This window comes from Haemaphysalis longicornis, unplaced genomic scaffold (genome assembly GCF_048455015.1).
Source record: "Haemaphysalis longicornis isolate Haplotype H1 unplaced genomic scaffold, Haemaphysalis longicornis Haplotype H1 scaffold_3, whole genome shotgun sequence".
Taxonomy (NCBI): Eukaryota; Metazoa; Arthropoda; class Arachnida; order Ixodida; family Ixodidae; genus Haemaphysalis; species Haemaphysalis longicornis.
Window position 1 is genome coordinate 193,576,345 of NW_027526335.1, and position 20,160 is coordinate 193,596,504.

The window sequence follows — 20,160 nt, forward strand, 5'->3', positions numbered from 1 at the left end:
TCACAACCAACAGAGCTAATGAGGAAACACAGCGTATAAGCGCCTACTCGTTTGCGTAATTCTTCGTCCTTTTCCCTCTTAGCGTCAGATGTTTTGATTCAGAATCCAACGAGCGCCATTCCAAACCCTGCTTTAAAAGCATCTGCAATGTCTCCAATTGGAGAAACCATGGCCGAAACACACCGACGTATTTACTTTTTTTTTTTTTTTGCACAGCCGATGTTTCTTTTTCTGGCGCACCAAGCCACGCACAGCACATCGGGGCCGAAGAAGGTTGAGGCACCTGAAGAAAATATTGAAAAGTTCCCTTACATTGGAGACGTGAACAGGACAACGTATGCAGGTAAACTGTTTCCTTAATCATCAACTCAAAGCAATGCAAGAGCGGTAGCTTGTGCGAGTTGGTAATACATTGCACTGGCGGGAAGCGCAAACTTGAACGGGGACAAGAGAAGAAAACGAAAGCATAGACGAGACGAAGCGCTACTATCACTGATATTTATTTTGAAACAACACCACTTATATACACTACCATATTGGTCACTGTAATAAAACGAAGATAACAGGGAGCATTAAAAGAGAGTCTTAAAAAAAATTACATTATCACTTGGAACACTAAGCCATTTACAATTATTAACCATGAGCCGATAGTTCAGTTCTTTTGTTTACAGCGATACAGAAGGAACGCTGATACACTCTTCACCTAATCTATAAATTTCCGCGGGCTCTATATGCAACAAGCAACAAGCATTACGTCGGTCAAACAGGCCGCTGCCCTAATGAAAGGCTACGCGAACACAACAAAGATGTATCAAATGCTGCTAGTATTTATCTAATTTATAACCGCATTGCTTGGTTTGCAGGCATGGTGGACGCCATGGACCAGTCTATAGGAGCGCTTCTGGGAGCATTAGAAGAGGCGTCCATGTTGGAAGAGAGTATCATCGTTTTCAGCAGCGACAACGGTGCCGTGCCGGGAGGCTATTGGGTTAACTTTGGCTCGAACTGGCCTCTGCGTGGAATGAAGGGCACCTTGTGGGAAGGAGGTATTCGGGGAGCAGCTTTTATCTGGAGTCCACTTATGCAGCGCAGCCATATCGTTTCGTCGCAGCTCATGCACATCACCGACTGGTTGCCCACGCTCTACTCAGCCGCTGGTTAGTAAACCACACGAGGCCACTTTTTTTACATACCTTACACTCTGGAAAACGCCGCAAAACATTGGCTGGTTGGTTCAGAGCTGCGTCAGAAAAGTAATTAGTTCACTCGCGTGGACCACGTGGCGTTTATCAGGGTTAGATGCCGTTTAGAAGGACTATGCTGCTTTATTAGGTGATTATAACAGTTGCTGCTGCTGCTGCGGCAGGCACGAAGTTTTGTACCTGATTACTCCGCTTCATTAACTTGTTTCAAATTGTTGAGCTTAGAAAAGGAAACACGATAAAACGGAAGACGACTGGGGAAATTGTGCGCCATTCTATCGTATCAATGCAACTTCCCTCGGGTGGCTCTTTTTCCGCTCTTGTTAGCCGAACATTTTGTAATGGGTATGCACGACTAGATTCGCCAAAACCATTCTTGAATTAGCTAAACTGCGTGCATTACCACGGGGGCAGCGGATAATGAAGGTGACCGTAGTGTTTTAATTAGCAGCAAGATATCCGGTACCAATCCCCACTTCTGCCCTGCGAACGTGATGACCAACGACGCTTCTTAGGACGCGACCTATAGAGGACGATGAATTCACGTGAAAGGTATGAGGGGATTTTGTTTCTCTTTAGAATCGACGCTGGTCGTCCCTAAGAAACACCCATCTTTACTACTGTCTTTAGAGCTATTGCAAGCAATAAAGCTACTTTCCGCTGGAACTACCTGCTTTCCCAAAAAGGGATGATTCTGGTTTTCACTTTCGTTTTGACGGCGTCAACTAGCACAGCATTCTTTACATGAGGCATTATTTTCATCTGTTGCAGTCCGTGTCCTTGAATATCGAATCAATAATGGTAGAGAACATTGACTGCCGAAAGCGATTTATTAAGCATCGGACGGCTTCCGCTCGCGACATGCCCCGCCTTTTCAGTGCTTCCAGCAGCGCCAGCAGCCATGACATCGGCGGCGGTGTCGGCGTCCGAGGGGCTCACAGTGGGGGCAACATCGTCGTCGACACTCAGGCAATCTTCGAAGGGCACTGCTTTCAGCACAACATCGGGAACGTTAGCGGGCTCTTCCCACCGTTCGCCGATGCTTCCATCTTGGTCCGTACTCACTGACTAGGAGGGTTTAATCGTGAGTCAGTTGCGTCGTTAACAGTTACGGAAAGTCCGGGCAGTCACGTCGGTCCATGGGAGGCTCAAAATCTCCATCGCAGCCAATCAACATCTCGATGGCCGCTCCAAGACCATGCACTTTGGTGGCAATTATAGGCGCGCCGAGTTAGATATATCAGATGTGATCTTGGTTATAAGGAATGTGTTTCAGGCGTATTTGCGTAACGGATCTTTCTTTGTTCGATATATAGCACAATTCGCTCTATCCGGGTTCGTTATAATCGGGTTTGACGTAGACGACACTCCACGACGTTCGTTTTACAAGTCGTGCACTACGCCATACATTCACAGCGACGAATATCTCAAACGCGAACGGTGATATGCGTTTGCTTGTCGTCGGCTCTTTCGCTCTCACTTTTCAAGGGAGAGTTTCCGCTCCGTCAGTAGCGACTCTATGTGTTTGTATTAGTTATAAGCTTAGTACTTTTAAGCTGGCTTTCCCACATTGCGCTTTTCCTGGCACACGCTCGGCCACCACAAAAACTCGAATTCTGGTCAGAGAAGGTTTGTTTGCAGAAAAGGTATTTGTTGCGACTTGCATTTCGGCCGACAAAGTAGCTAAGGGGCCACGAAGACAAAATAGAAATTTGGGTGATTAAAAAGACTGCTTCATTCCGATAACAATGATAATAATATTATCGAACTTGAAATCGTAGAAACAATAGAGCGGTGACTGCAAAGCCACTTTCTGGCAACGTTTTTATGACGTCACCGAATCTTGTTTGTGCCATTGGCGGCCGCCTACCTAAGCAATATCCAAGAAACATAACAGGACGATTGTAGTGGGGCCTATACACCCATTTGATGGCTACACTGGAATGTTAACGTGCAGTTAACACACTGATATTCATATTTTTAAGTTTTTAGGGCTGACTCATACGACGTTACTCCTGACCATTTTTTTTTTAATTTGAAAGTATTTGGACACTTCTGTTTTTTACACTTAAAAAGTGCCTTTCGTTGCTGGAGGGGAGTTGAGTCTATATTGAAGCCTAGTTTCTTCAAATGAGACTAAATTGTAATTTGCTTTCGTGGCGCTTTTAATACTTGCGTGTATCATACCCTCCAGCCTTTTAAGACTATGCGTTTATATCATAAAGGAAATATTTCAATTTGTTCGGTTAAGGGTGCAATATTACAAGAAGAAAATAATGAGCTGTGTTTGACCATTTGGCGTTGAGAACGGCAAAAATCTTGCAGGCGACGTTGGTAAGCCATCCCCGGAAGATCATGAAAAAGAAGCCGAAATTCTTCAAAAAAAAAAAAACATTTACCAATAACCTCCGTGGGAATGCGATACTCCGTGGGTGTAACACTTTGGTACGCTGCAGAGTGCGCGCACAGGATTTAGAGTACAGTGCCAGCTTGCATAACGTCTATACATCCACTGATAGCACTTATTGCAATTGACTAATAAATCCAGTGATTGCCTAATACACCCCGCCCCCCCCCCCCCAGCTCCCCCCCCCCCCCCCCCCGCATACACGGAAGTCGGTGGCGAGATAGCAGAGCGCTGTCGCAGCATACAAGTGTACTGTTTCAGGGCAGGAAAGTACAGCACCGTCGTTATGTTATACTTTGCGGGTGTGTATCCAGTTGGTAGAGTGATAGCAGCAACTGTTGGGTATGCGCCGGAGCCCACACAACCACATGGGTGATTGGGGGTACGAAGCTTCTTTAAGTAACTGCCTACCTAATGTTGCCTAATAGCGGTAATGCTATATCCTTCAGATGGGAATTTCTGTCTTTACGAATATGGCAAGCTCTGCAGAAATTGCAGCGGATTGGCAGGAATCTCCCTAATACGTGGTGAATGCTAGGCCACAACCAAAGCGAACCTGCATTTTGACCAGAATTAATGGCGAGAGCTACCTGTGACTTGATTATTCGAAGCGATTGGCGGGCGCTGTGTAATGTCTTCGCACCTTTATTCACGCTTACCCTAGCTTGGATGACCATCGACGATTTGTCAAAATATGATACATTTCAATGTCACGTCTTCCCCAGCTGTACCTTGTGAGGTACACATTCCAGTCGAACTGTTTTTTTTTATTTATGTGGAGCTTGTTCCTAGCGAATTTACTTTAAATCAATGACTGCATCTTCAGAAACCATGGTAAAAAAGAAACGATAATTCAACGAGAGCGAAAACAAAGAAGAGCACGGTATTGCATAATTTCAGTTTATCTTCAAGCTGTTTTAAATAGGCTCCTAGGTTCTCCCACGACATGACTTATAGCACGGGTTCAGCTTTGCGCTGCAACGCACCTAGCCCGCAGACAGGAGCAAAATGTCCCGAAGTGCTTGATCACGCCTCTTACTATTTGTTGGTGGTATTATACGGGCACTCAATTCAAATTGAGGCGTTTTTTTAAATGAGCCAGATAAACCTGACGCGAATTTGAGAAGCAAGCGGAAGTTTGTTACGGACCTAAATAAAACGTCATCAAAGCTATTATATGGCATATTTTACATGTTAGATAGGGGAAGTTTATGGTCAAAGTAATTAAAAGTTATGCCGTAATTTTACCAATATCGGGATAATAAGTTTGAATTTGGCTCATTTGGAATTGAAACACTCAAGTCGATGCGGCATTCTTATGAGAACTTTATTTAAATTGGCTATCAACCAAGGTGCGATTCTGTATTGTTGGAAACAGCAATAAAAATATGCAACAGGGTTTTACGAACCCTAGAGGTATACCAGGAGAGCAGGTGGCACCCTTAGCAGCTCTTTTCGAATTTTTCTCTAAGGTAATTTTCGTGAGCACGCCTGATGGCACTCATGAAGTGATTGATTGTTTGATTGTAGGGTTTAACGCGCCGACGCAACGCAGGCGATGAGGCGCGACGTAGTGGAGGGCTCCGGATTAATTTTGCAACCTGGGAAGCTTTAACGTGCGCCGAAATCCCGCACACACGGGCGTTTTTGCTTTTCGCCTCCATCAGAAAAGCGGCCGTCGCGGCCGGGAATCGAACCCGCGACCTTGTTCTCCGCAGCGCAACGCCTTAGCCACTGAGCCACCGCGGCTTTTTTATTTATTGATCTATTACCCTTTGCACAGACATAATACAAGTCACGGATAAATTAAAAACCGCCTGCCAAACTTTGGCTGACGGAAGGACTTCAAATAAACATCAAATGTACACAGCTCTTCCAAAACAGGAAGCCATTCAAGCTCGGGGTCCTGTAACTTGTACACTTCATACCACAGCGTGACATTTTGAGCAAAATACTTGCTTACAGCTAGAGCATTTGGGTCCGCATGTCGCACAGCCATTCTGGTCCTCCAAATGGCATGTAACCCTAGCGCCATGATCAAATCATACGGGACTTCATCTTTGCGCGCCACCGGAAGGAACCGAATGCCATGCGCTGAAATGGGCAGGTCTTTCTTTAACGTTCTCTGTAAGACATCCCAAAAAAATACGCCGTCCCAGCACTCCGCGAAAACATGTTCCACTGTTTCGGCTTTCGCATGCAGCGTACACATGTTAGACCAACTAATAAACAGCCCCTTCTCCTCCATCCATGTTTTAACTGGTAGCGTTCCTGTATGTAACTTGAAAAAAGGAAGTTTTCATGGATGCTGGGACTGCCATGTTTTTCACACGTGATAAACATCCTGCCCTGGACCGGAACTAAAAATTTCACGATAACATGGTACGGGGAACAGCATCTCCCTCGAACTATTTGTGAGAATTTTTGTCGAAAAAGTGGCTTAATATTCTACTGAAAATCTTACATTAAGAAGCTGAAGTCATCAAGCTCTTCATTGTTTTGCTATGAATTTCCAAAACGGTTCACAAGAAGGTTGCTCACATCTTTTTCACATTAATGAAGTGGTTCGTACTCTCAGGGAAGTGGAGGAGCAGGAGGAGATTTTCCAGAGATTGTAGGCGGCGGCTTTTTATCTTATTACTGAAATGGTGAATATGGGAGTAAAAAAATAAATGTACCCACACTTATTTCGCAGGGACGGTTGAGACGAAATGAATCATTGCTTCACACCTCTAAGTTTCATGTCGTTCACTTTTTCTTTCGCTCACTTCGTCACCGATATCTGGCATCAGGTATTTCGCCGACCTCCTAATGGTCCTCTGAATTCATGATCAGCCAGCCCCGAAAAGCAAAAAAAAAAGCTACTGGAAACACCCACGAAACAGTCTAAACATTCAAGTCAAAGGCGAACTCACATTGGGAAAATGGATATGGCTCATTTTTGACACGAACTAAGATATCCGTAGATATCCATGGGCGTTATTTCAACTATTTTCTTGCCACCCCTTTTTTAGGGGAAAGTTGCCGTGTTTTTGTTTTTCAGCGCAGTTTCATCCGACTCAGTTTCTGTTTCTGGATCTGGCTCATTTCGCAAGAAAAACGGCCTCAATTGTAGTACAAAATGGAACGGCAGTGAGGTGGGCCATTTCTATATTGTGTAGTGTTTTCTCACCTTCCCGCCCTAATTTGTGCCAGAAAAAAACAATCGGAATGTAAATTTGTGTAGCTTTCGTACAACACTACGTCTATAGTGCCGTCTGACGTCAAGATAAGCACTCAACTAAACTAACTTCCGGTCGCGTTACCTAGCATAATGGCCCAGTCACACGGCAAATTCGATGTCATTCCCGTCGAATGTAATTCATTCGACTTAATTCCATTTTCTTGACTCGCGGCTACACGGCCAAAATCATGTCATTTTCAAGAAATGGCAGCTTCGATAAGTAAAAACTTGCGCAGAGAAAATATTTTAGTACGCGCTTCAATATTTGCGAAAACTGAGCGAGCAGAGCTTCAACACCTTTAATGCACTTTCGAATGTCCTTTAAGCACAGGAGCAGCAACTTATTGAACACGAATGAACACTGCCGTCGCACCAGCATGGAGCATGTAACCAAGCCTGGCCGCTGGCGCCAACCACACCGGCTGAAGCTGGTCTGCTAGCGAGACTGGCGAGACTAGCGAGACAATTCCATTTACAACTCTATTGTTACAATTCATTATATGAATAAATAAATTACTAAAAATTATAAGCATGTAAATATATTTTAATGCTACTGACGCTTTAGGGATCTGTTTTGGGTGGGCATTCCGAACGAGTCTCTGGTGCCGAGATTATACATTTGGGGGCACAACACACAAGCTAATTAGGTTCTTAATGTCATTTTCATCGAATGTCACTTTATTTTTTTCCCGTGTGTCAGCAAAGAAATGTCATTATGAAGAACGGACATTCATAGGGAATGGAAATAAATTTGCCGTGTGGAAAGGGTATTACACCGCCTCTGCGTGTTCGTCGCACTTCCAAAAGTTCTTAGCTTAGCTAATTTAAAACGGTAGGCCATCCTTAACCTGACCTAGGCTAAGGTATGTCTTGTACTGTGCTAGATAATTTCTGACATGGGCGGTGAAGCGCAGTTGTAGAACGCGTGATGGGGACGAGTTGATTCGATTTCGGGTATTACAATAGTTATTAAAAAAGCTTACTCTTTCACCTATACAGAAATGCTAAATTTTGCTTTTTGGACGCTGGCATGCACTGCCGTTCCTTAGAGTTTCGTAACACTGATATATGTAGTTAAACTGTAACCAGAGATGCGACCGAACTGCCAGCATGTTCATAGTGCAAAATAAGACCCGACTGCTAAGTTATCCTGTGTTCATTAGCAATAATTTCAGCCAAATTTGCTGGACACCGTATTTATTTGTGACAGTATTATCTGCTTGAATATTCCGTAACATATACGTGCATATAAGGTCCTGGTGTCCAATTTAGCTTCGAGGTGTTAAAAAGCCCGGCATTCAGCAGAAAACACGGTTCATTAACTACTGTGCTTGTGGAACGCAGGAGGGGACATCAAGGATCTCGGTCACCTGGATGGATTCGACATGTGGCAGGCGCTCTCTGCCGGCGCAAATTCACCACGAACGGAGATCCTGCACAACATCGACAGTCAAGAGGGCACCGCCTCTTTTCTCTACGCCAATTTCAAGGTTGTCGTGGGAAGCTCCCAGGCGACATGGGATGGACGATACCAGATTCCGGGCGGCAGCCGGCCGTATAGAGATCTTGACGTTCTGCTGCAGCAGTCCCAGGCGGCGTCCGTGCTGGGACGTTTCTACGGAGAAGAGGCGTCGCTTGTATGTAGCGATGGCTTCTGGAGACGGAATGCTACCGTGTACTGCGGGAGGGACCAAAAAACGAACTTTTTCCCTGGGCAAGAACACTACCTCTTCGACATTGCTGAGGACCCGTGCGAGCTGAGAAACATTGCCAATGTTAGACCAGACGTAAGTGATATTTTGGTGGTACCATAAGTGTCCTGTTTGAGTGAAATATTGCAGCGAAGTTTTCTTTATTTACTTTTTTATTTATGTTAAACCTCAAGGCTTACAAAAAGCGTTATAGAAAGGAGGGGCTACATGAATACTGGAATATAAAGCACGTAAAAAGAAGGCAACTAAAAGAAATAAAACTGCAAGAAGTCATGAGACAACACACACGTGTTACGGTACAATAACAAGTATAAAGTGAATCTGATCAAAAACTGAAAACAGACTGCTAAACAACGATACAAGTATAAAGTGAAAAGAAGCAGTAACTCACAAATACATCGCTGTCAAAAATTCCGAGCTGATTTTTGTGCGCGCTCCTTCACGTCCCCAACATAAAGGGAAAAAAAGATCACTTAAACAGTTAAGGCCTAGGGGTGTACGTTTGAGATAAGGTTTGTAAGTGCAGCGCCAAAAAGATGAGTGTCTGTGATAGTAAACAATGAAGCAGGCAGATGATTCTAACCAGTGCACGTCTTCGGAAGAAATGATTTATTGTATGTTGTAGTGTGCTGAAAAGGAATGTGAATTTTATGATGGGGGTCTACACGGGTAGAAGTATTAGAAGGGTGTGCAATGAAACGTGATCGCTGCACATGATTGTCATAATATACCTTGGGAAGAGGCATAGTCGAGACAGCTTTCTGCGAGAAACAAGAGAGGGAATGTTAAGTGCGGCCTTCATAGTAGTAACGCTTGCTGTGTCGGATAGAATGAAGCGGACTGAGCGGCTTTGAACACTTTCTAAACTATTTATTAATGTAACGTAACCGGGGTCCCCAACATAAGAGGCGTATTCTAGGTTAGATCCAACGTAAGTAAAATACAATTATTTTTTCAGTGAAGGCGATGCAAGGTTAGGAATATTGGCAATGTATTTGACTGATTGTTAACTTTTTCCGGTTGTCGACCTGTGCTCTGTGTTCTGTAGGCGCTGCTGTTGAATGTTGACGTAAATGGAGGCAAATGACTTTCGTATCCTCGCCAAAGCCGTTGAAATGTGGCGATTTGGACATGGAAACAAAGCGGATGGATGTTTACAAAATAGCCCATACGATTCATTTGAACATAAAAATGCATTTGCAGCGCTGCTGTACTTTTGCATTCAAACAGATTACTTTCATGTTTTGTTCTCCAACATAGCTTGTCACTAAATGAAGGCGAATACAAGAAACCTTTCGCTGTTAAAACACAACCAGTGACGGCCTTTCACCAAGAAAGCAAAAATTTGTCCGCGCCGATAGGGATCACGCTGTCAATAATTTTTACAAAGAGCCCACTTAAATCTAAATCCAGTTTGGTACTACTTTATCCAAATTTGTACGGCGCAGGTTTCATGGAAGGAGCAAACAGGTGCAACCTATACTACAAAACGCTGTTCATTTTTCGGGGGTATTCAAAGATGTACAAACCTTTTCTGTTTCCAACATCCAAAGGGAACTAATCATTGCGCGACCGTTATTTATCCCTACCATCCATGCAAATGTTGTACAGAATGCCTAATATTAACAGGGGAGCTGTTATAGCGCTGGCCATGACGACAGTCTAGGCTGGTTTAGTCTCACGCTCTCTTCGAAGCAGGTTTCTCCATCGCGCAAAAACCGTTTTCCGGTGCAGAAAAATGTTCATAAAAAGCAAAAAAGTAGTATGAGGTCCATTTTTCGATATAAGACGGCTTGTATTGTCACTGAAAGTATGTATTCGCAGCAATGCACTGTGTTTAGAAGTGAAGCGTGCTCTAAAGGAATCGGTGTAAGCGTCTTTGTTAGCTGGCTTTTGTCAATTCCTCAAACCACAGACAGAAAACCTCTTCCCCATAATAGGCGTCAATCCATTCGTGTCCGCCCTCTTCCCAAAAATATGCATCCCACTTTGCACTCCGGTCGTCGACACGCCCGTAGCCAAGCCCAAGAACGAATCTACGGAAAAAATCCTAACGTTTTGTACACAGATGCCAGCCCTTACTCCAATCCGTCCCATTACTTAGCCGTAGCAACCACTAAAGACAAGATCATCACCTGCGCCTCAATCAAGACCACATCTACCTGGGCCGCGGAAGAATTTGCTGTGGCCCTCGCCATCACTCAAACACCCGCCACAATTCTAATTACTGACTGTCAAGCCGTCTGTCGCAGCTTTTTATCGGGTTACGTGGCCTCAACTACGTGGAACCTCCTGGCTCAACACGCCCCCAACAGGAAGATCGACATTGTGTGGACCCCGGGACACTCCTCACTAACGGGCAATAATTTTGCCCATAGACAAGCCTGCGAACTCTCCTCCCATGCCTCTAAGGAACCACCAAGTCTCGTTCCCCTGCTCACATTTCAAGACATCCCCCAACATTACCGCACATCAAGACAACATTTTCCCCCTCCTCACCCACATCTTACTAAAACAGAAGAAGTAATACTCCGGAGGCTTCAAACAAACACCTTTCCTCACCCAACTTGGCTACATCGGATGTACCCCACCCAATACTCTGCCACATGTAAATTCTGCCCTAACCCATGTAGCCTCATACACATGATCTTGGGGTGCGCACACAACCCAGCCCTCCCTCCTTTACCCACTTCCCTTCCCCTTCCTGAGCTGTGGGAGAACCTGACGACCAGCGCCAGCTTGGATGCACAGCAACTCCTGGTGTCCAGGGCTGAGACAGCAAGGTCGTCCCATGGTCTCCTGGACTGAGGAGCCACTCCCACATCACCTGGCTCACAATAAAGTTTTTCCTCCTTCTCCTCCTCCACTTGTGTTGCACAGTGAATGATGCATGGCCATCTGCGGAAAGGGTATGTTTACAGAAAATGGCTGTAACTGTTGCCTCGTCGAAACTATGTGGAAACACATGAAATGACAATTAGCCGCTAAGACGACTCTAATATCACCAACAAGAGAGATGCCGAAACGTTGGTAATGACAACCCGCAGCACCACTGTTACAGCAGATTACAGATTGGGTGGAAGAGGGTTCACAATTTCTTGCAGGAAAGAATTTCGCGTAAGCAATGACCAACTGTTCGCTATCTGAGAGAGCTTACAAGCATTTTACCTTTAAAGGGCTGTAACGGCAAGCACATGAGACTGGGGACTGAAACGAATGCAGCGCTAACAACTGGCTTTTTTATTTTAACGTGCTCACCACCTACGAAACGTACGGAGCAAAGTCGTGCATACCCGGCCTTGCAAAAAAGAAGTCCAGCAATTTATTACTGGAGATTGTCAGATAAATGCGTAAGGCACTATTAACTCCCTGACTGATTAAAGTCGGCTTTACTGTGTTAAACAACCATGTCGCAGAGAGGAAAAAAAATTCCGGGCCATCTCTGCTAACCTGAAGCACGGCATATACTAGTTTGTCAAAAAAAGAAATAGAATATCTGGATGCTAACTAGCCACGTGCGTAACAGAATGCACCACTTGACCTTGTCATTTTTCTTTGTGCTTTGAGCATGTTCACGCATGCGCCCTTCCTGTATATCTTTTGATGTGTGTAGTAAAAATTTGATTGATTGTAGGGTTTAACGCGCCGACGCAACGCAGGCGATGAGGCGCGCCGTAGTGGAGGGCTCCGGATTAATTTTAACCACCTGGGGATCTTTAACGTGCGCCGAAATCTGTAGTAAAAATTTCAGTTGATGTCTAGCGCTAATCCTGGGTGGTCTCTACTTTTGTCCCATATTTACCGCGCTAAGTAACCACGTTTTACATATGTATTTTAAACGTCCCAAAGTGGTCCTGCTTTGATGTTGGACTGCTTACATTCCCTGACAATGTATTGGTAGCAAAATATCTGTGTTGAGAACCGAATTAGCGAAAGTGATCGTGGTAGCATGACCCCTTTCCAGACTCCCCTTACCACCTCGTATTTGCTGTATAACCAGAGGGCTCTATGCTTCATTATAGCCGCGTTCCGTCTTCCTTTCGTCTTAAGGTGGCCTCATGCGATTGCGTGTAATCTTCGCTGTTGTTCAGCCATACTCCTAAATATTTATACTCTTACACCAGTGGTATTTCTACTTGCTGCACTGATAGTGTTTTGTGCTCCGCGCCGTCGTTAAAAACCATAATCCCCGATTCTTCTCTGCTAAAGGATAGCCCTAGGTGCGTCGATTCGTCACCGCATATATGCATAAGCCCTGCATGATTATCCGGTTGTCCGCCATCAACAATAAGTCGTCTGCATACATTAGTCCCGGGACCCGTTGTTCCACCACCTGCCCGTTTTTCATGTAGGATAAGTCAAACCCCAGCGTGCTGTCTTGTAGCTTCCTTTCTAACCCCGCCATGTAGATTATGAACAGCAGCGGAGAGAGAGGACATCCTTGTTTCAAACCCTTGTAGGTGTATACAGTCCTATTCTATGTTACCCCCTCCCACACTATTTGCACTTGGTTCTCCCGGTATAGCTCCCTGAGTAAGCTAAGGAATTTTGCCCCAACTCCATCGTCTTCCAGGATACTCCAAAGCCGCTCCCTGTCTACATTATCATACGCCGCTTTAATGTCCAGAAAGTCTAACCACAAAGGTCGGTTTTGCATCTTCGCCACCTCTATGCATTGGCTTACCACGAATAAGTTGTCGTCTAGTTCGAAACCCATTTTGTAGCTCCCCTAATGTCCTATCTTCTTCCACCCACTGCTCTAGTTCGAACTTCACTGCCTGCATAGCTAACCTGTACAGCACTGACGTGAAGGTTACTGGCCTATACGAGCTCGGGTTTGTCCTGACTCCTTTGCCCTTGTACACTAAGTTCATCCTGCTCATTTGCCACGCGGCCGGTATTGCCTTTTATTCTATCCTTGTTCTGATGGCTTGCAGTAGCTTTCCCTTGCTCTTTGGTCCTAACTGGTTAATCAACTCCATCGGCATCCCATCCGTGCCTGCCGCGGTATTTTTGGGGAACTTTTCCTCTGCTTTTTTCCATTTCAGCTTGTCCCCATCTATCTCCAGCCATTCCGGCCTACCCGCCGCGACATCTCTGTGTCGCTGCGGGGCCTCTTCATCCACCTTACTGAACTTCTCCGTGATGATTTTGTGTAGGTATAGCAATGCTTCCTCTCCCTTGAGCATCTGCCCCTGCTCGTTTTCATAGTACCGCCTTCTGTGGCACTCGTACGTTTCAGTAATGCCTGGACATGGTTCCAAAAACTTTTCGGCGCGTCTCTACTCCTTCCTCGTATTTGCACTACCCATCGCTCGCTGTCCTCCTTTATTTTTGCCTGCACTAATTCCTGCACTTCCTATTTCATTAGCTTATACTGCTCCCATTTCAGGTCCACCTCCTCCTGATGTCTCCCCATCCTCTTGGCCTGCCTGTGCTCTCTAGACGCCTGTTTACGCCTCTCTATCACCACCTTGATTTCTTTATTCCACCAGCTTTTGAGTGTTTTTTTCCCTCTCCATCGATTGGCCCTCTCGGCCTTGACTATTTTTTCCCGCGTAGTCTTGATGAGCATGTCATATTCCCACTCTTCTCCAGGATTTCTTTCTATGTCTGCCTCTATGCTTTTGGCCATAACCGCAATTTGTTTGCTGTTTAACTTTGTGCGCTGCCCCGGTCGACCCGTTTTTTCGCCCCCCAGTTTCTCAAAACTCAGGTTTATGCGCTTGTGGTCACTGCCCAGACTGTGGCCCCCTTCTTCATCTATGGTCATTCCATCCAACCATTCATAAAGTCCCTCTTAAATAAGGCAGTAGTCAATACCCGACTGTCTCCTACCACACTCCCATGTTATTTGACCCTCGCATTTTTGTTCCCTATTTACTATGATCAGCTTCTGGTACTCACACATATCTAGCATTAGATTTCCGTTGAAGTCTGTGTACCCGTCTAGATCTTCAATGCGGGTGTTCATGTCCCCTACCAATAGTAGCTCCCCGGAACGTTTCAAATCTTCGATGTGCTTTTTTAGACACGCCACCACTTTTTCGTTTTGTTCTTTGTTATCCTTACCCGTCCACAGGTAAGACACCCCTAAAGCCATCTCCCTACCCTCTACTATCCCTTTCATCCACACATGTTCTTTACCGTCTTCTTTCCCTCTCTTCCAATTAGCCCCCTTGCCGTACCAGCATACCTACTCCTCCGCCTTTTCTCTATCCAGCCTTCCTATTACAACCTTCCCATACGTACTCTCCGATTACCGGAGGTTCCTCCAAATCCCGTAAGTGCGTCTCGGTCACAGCGTATACCTGGATATCTTCCTCTTCTATCTGCTTATTAATCTCCATCCACTTCTCTCTTTTCCTACCACCCTGCATGTTTATGTACGCGATCTTCAGTTTTCCCCCTCTCTTTACACGCCGTCGTCTTCCTTTTGTCTGCCTGCACCGATCTGCACCGACCCCGCTATCTCCCTTTGCTCCTTGCATTTGTCTACGCCATCTTCGCAAAGGCCTGTGGGCACCATACGGCATCAACTGAAATGTGCGGTCACATGGCGCTGCCCGGTCCGATATAGAGCTCAAACTTCAAAAACACGGATGCGCCTCCCTAACGTTATTGATGACGTGGTTTGAATTCTAGCGTCCTCAAGTGGTTATTATTTCTTTCGTTCCCATCTTTCCTTCTTTTACGACCTTTCCCTTCTGTCGCCATTGCACCATCCTTATGAAATAATTTTATTCATTCACTTATTTCTTGGGTTGGGCATGGTTTAGGCCACATAGCTGCACGTGAACGATGAGGCGCACTTGACGGAAGGGCTAGAGATTCATTTGGGCTAACCAGGAGTCTCTTGCGTGCACCTAAACCTCGAAACACGCGCCTTGCAGTTTTTCTTCGCCATTAGCAAAACAGTCAACTCGGCCGCGATTCAAATCTGTCGCTCGGCTAATTTCTCAACCGTCGTTCGGCTAATTTCTCAACTGAAATCCGTCGTTCGGCTAATTTCTCAACAGCACAGGGTACAATGAGTTTAAATTTGCTTTCGGTGCCGTAATAGTAAGCGTGACGGCTAAGCAACGTTTGTACTTGACATAGGCATATCAAACGCAACTGCTTAAGCCTGTCAGTCAGAGTAGCCGACAGAAAGAAGACGCGAAGGTAAAAGTGTCATTTGGAAAATTAGAGGCCACATTTGAAAACTAGCCCCTAACGCTTTAACAATTTATTACTGGGAGTGCTTGGGGGTCGTAGAAAGTTTTTCTGCATTTAAGCGTGCACTGGATGCGATCATAATATTTATGTCTTTGAAGCGTTCGAACGTGTTTATTATTTCGCGAGAAATATATGGGGGGTTCCGGCAGAAGTTTGCACGTTTGCGGACATGGCGCGACAAAATCAAAGAAGGGCGCAGGCTAGGGGTATGGCACCAAAATTTCGCAAATCCCGAATTCGCTGCAATGCCGGTGGATTCGCCCTGCGCTTGGCGTAGACGTGAAGATGACGGATGCTCAAGAGCCAAAAATATGCGTGGAAGCGGCGCGTTTCCGCACGTAGTTTTTCGCTCTCCAAAGCTGTGGCCTTCATGCATGTCTCTGGTGGACCGGATTCCAAGAGGACGAGTATTCAAACTCACCGCTATCCGCGCATGAGTTTGGCCCGTCACCCTGTTCTCCCTCAAACAGCGTCTCGACGTGTCCGTCAGTTATTGTTGGTGTTGTAAATTGTGGTGGACTTCTAGTTGAGGGGCAGAACAGATCAAAGCAATATCGTAGGGTGGTTCATGACAATCAATGTGATCTTGTGGCATAGTCTTGGTCGAGTTTGCAGCAGTAATAAAAACACAAAGCGACAATGATTACCAAGATTACAGACCCCCACCCCACCCGATCGCTCTTAATGTGATAAAAGCAGCTCGCGAAGACAGGTTTACATTCTCAGATGCGTCTTCCAAGCTTTCTACTCAAACAGGATATATTCAGGCCTATAAACCCCCTTCGCAGGTCACCCAGCTGCTGCACAAAAATATGCGAACCGGCCATAGGCTCGTTTGAAAGGCCGACACCAAAACGTCGCAGAAAAGAACTGCAATAATTGGCCCAACTCTGGGCTTTTGGTATTGGAGAATCCGCAGAGGACTTACAAACAGCTACGTGACAATCTTTGCGCGCACAATCGGAGAGGAATAACCCATAAAAGTTTTTATGTGTATAAGCATGAGCAGATAAGCATTTTACCCTTGTAATGATAAGTTACTTTCAAAGGTGATGCAAGGTGTCTTGAATTCGGTGGTGTTTAATACAGTGGAAGAGCGATTGCGACAGTCACTATTAGTTCGCATTATGTCATCCAACATTCCTGGCGTATTCTAGTAATAGGAACAAACGTTCCTGAAAAACCTGTATGCTGTTGCTATCTCGTAAGTAATATGGGAAGCTGGATTTTGTGTCCACAGCTTTTGTCGATGTATAAAAATATTTGCACAGACTGCCTTTAGATACATTAAGGTGAACTCACCAGATCACATTCTTATGGCACTTACTAATTCATGACCACGGACTTAAAAAGCATCGTGTACCAATACTAAAAGGCTCACACATCCAAATAAATCTTCCTAATGACCTACTTTGCTTTTTTTAGAAATATATCGCTTGTGTAATGAAAGAAAAAATAAGTAAGAAACACATTTCGGTTTATCTAGTTTTACCTAGATGGCGCTAACTGTCTAGCACGTGAGACTTCAATGTGTTTATTTCAGTACAGTAGTCCTATATTTTAAAATAGGCAAAGTAGGCCATGGTGAACACTTGTAGGTATTTCCTAAGCTTTGCGTGTACAGGCCAATGTTTTTTAAGCCTGCGGATCATGAAGTAGCACGGCCTATATGAATGTTGACAGGTGGGCCCCGCCTAAACAAACCTACATTCTCTAAAATTCAACGATGCTTGGGGAAGATATCAACTAGGAAAAAGTTTGGGAGAAAAGTCAGGGAAAGTTGTGACAGAACATCGTCGTTGTTGTTCTTGGTTTCAGCTTCTTTCTTTCATGTTGAACAAGCTCAAGGAGTACAACGAGACGGCTGTGGCGCCAGTGGATGACTCGTTCGATCCGAGAGGCTTTCCAGAAAATAACGGTGGCTTGTGGGGGCCGTGGTTGACGTAGCCTCTGGACCGAAATGCTTCGATACTTAACCTATGTTTCCCCCTCGCCTTTTAACTGTGATTTGTACCATTCTAAAAAGCCGCTGAATAGTACGCTCAATGATGAAATTTTGTTGTGGAAATGTTCACCTAGATTACGAAACCTGCTTAGAAATTGAGTGCGAAGATGTTAAAGCTCCTTTTTTAATTTTAACGACTGTGATCACTGTGGCATGACAGTGAACAAGAAAAATGACAGCGAGGGATTAGGCAAATGTGACCATGCTGATTGCGATTCCAACGCCTCCACCATTTTAGGATCTAACCTTACAGCTGATCCCCGTAAGTATTCAATAACCACTGCTTCGACTGACGTTATGTGAATATCAGTGATAATCTTGCGCACTGCAGGGAAACAGGCTTATACTATATTTTTACTGACCCTAAATGAATACTCCAAGCTATCCGAAAAGATTTCAACGAGCTATTTTAAAAATGCCGAACCAGTGCCAGCGTGTTTCGCCATTAATAGCGGAGCTGCCATACACGCCTTAAGTTCACCGTTGCAGGAAAAAACATCTCGAAAATGCGGAGCGCTCGTGAGCACGTGCCTCGCCGTGACCGTCGAGCGTTCCCGGCACGCGCAGTAGCTTCAGCAAAAAAAGACGGCCGAAACCACGGTGAGCAAACTAATGCCGTGCACTCGTGAGCGGGTGCATCTCAGCGATCCTCAAGTTCTCGACTCGCAGAGTGGCTTCAGCAAAAAAAAAAAAAAGAACTAACTTCAGCGCCGTCACGAAGCGCTTCCACACAAGTAATGCTTGCATGAGGAACACGATGATATCGATGCATATGACGATGAATACTACTTGCACAGTGTAAATAAACAATAAACTCGCAACATGTAAATAAACAATTTAAAACTGGACAAATGCGTGGTGACTTATAAACCTTGCAGCGTCGCTGTTATTCAGGCCTTGCGCGACCCCTCTAGTTGAGCTTGTGGAGGTCTACAATGCTGAGGAGGACTTTGCAATTACCAACCGCCGCGAAGACGACGACCTCTTCGCTGTATATGACAATTAGGAGCATCGCAACAATGCAAACAACAAATAATACTGAAACTTAACTATGTATCCGGCAACACTCATCTATAACAGCTCCGCCATTCAAGTATTGCATGTGAATGCAAGCTTTGATTAATTTTTATACGTTTAAATTCACTTAAAACGACAAAAAAGAGGGCCCGAGCATTGCTGAGTACTTTATAAACTAGAATTCCGGAGTTCTACAAATGATGAGGTAGTAGCCTTAGAATCCTACATTAAACCATTCTACCTACATAAGCAATGTTGCATGACGGTGTCCTTTGTTATTGAAAAGGCATATGATACTGCATGGTACTATGGCATTCTTCAAGAATTATAATCTTTTCGTATATCAGGTAACATACTAAACACAATTCCTAGTTACATGTCTAAAAGAACATTTCGTGTCAGAATTGGGTCAGCACTATAAAACATTCATGCGAAGGAGAATGGCGTGCCCCAAGGTGGCGTTCTGAGCCACACCTTGTTTATAGTCAAGATGAATTCCGTTCGGAAGGTATCATTGCCATCAACTTCTTGTTCGATGTAATTGGACAACGTACAAATATATTTTAAATCGTGTAATTGTCTATATGTGAACGACAGGTCAAGCTTAAAGGAAACAAGCTTGCTTGCTAGGCAGATCAAAATCGTTTTAAGCTTAATCCGGGGAAAATTACCTGCATCGTCTTCTGAAAGACGCGCGGTATTCAGCCCGATCATGAAATTAAACTGAATGGCGACTAGATTCCTTTACAAAAGGAAAACAACGTTTTAGGCGTCGTCTTAGATCAAAAACTTACATTCATTCCTCATATCAAAGAGCTCAAACATAAATGTCTTAAAACAATAAACTTTCTAAATGTTCTTTCACACCAATCCTAGGGTGCCGGCAACAGCTCTTCTTACGTGTTTTGACAAGCTTGGCGGGGTCCCGCTTGGACTATGGAAGCGTGGTGTATGGTTCAGCAACAAAAACAGCACTGAAAATGTTAGGTCAGTGCTGCACTTGGGGCTTCGCCTCGCGTCGGGCGCTTTCCGCACTAGCCCCGTACAAAGCGTATATGTCGAGTGCGATAAATGGTCCCTGGATCAATAGCGAACATACATGAACCTTCTTTGCGCTTTTTTAAAATTTCGTCAATAACCCACCCTTGTTTGGAACCTTTATTTGCGATATACCCATGTCCCAACTTCTTTTAAATCGTCCATCTACTTCTGCTCCGTTCTCCCATAGAGTGAGCGAAGAAGCGTCATAACTATCTGTCACCTTTTCAGACACCTGCAAATCAACCCTTTCTGACTTTTTACCACTATGGCAGCTCGGCCTGTGATATGCAACTTGTTTATTGTAGCCGTTAATAAAAAACGAGCGCCGGCCACTG

At 44.9% G+C, this 20,160-nt stretch overlaps 1 protein-coding gene across 1 annotated transcript in view; it reads left to right on the top strand.

Annotated features, from left to right (window-relative positions):
• Window positions 1–18,280, top strand: part of LOC144175619 (arylsulfatase I-like) — a 41,935-nt gene extending 23,655 nt beyond the window's left edge. The window contains exons 6-9 of the mRNA XM_077704673.1: window positions 217–343; window positions 864–1,157; window positions 8,177–8,619; window positions 17,581–18,280. Coding sequence (XP_077560799.1) covers window positions 217–343; window positions 864–1,157; window positions 8,177–8,619; window positions 17,581–17,709 — 993 coding nt within the window. The 3' untranslated portion in view covers window positions 17,710–18,280. The remainder of the gene's footprint in view (window positions 1–216; window positions 344–863; window positions 1,158–8,176; window positions 8,620–17,580) is intronic.
• The last annotated feature ends 1,880 nt before the right edge of the window (window positions 18,281–20,160 follow it).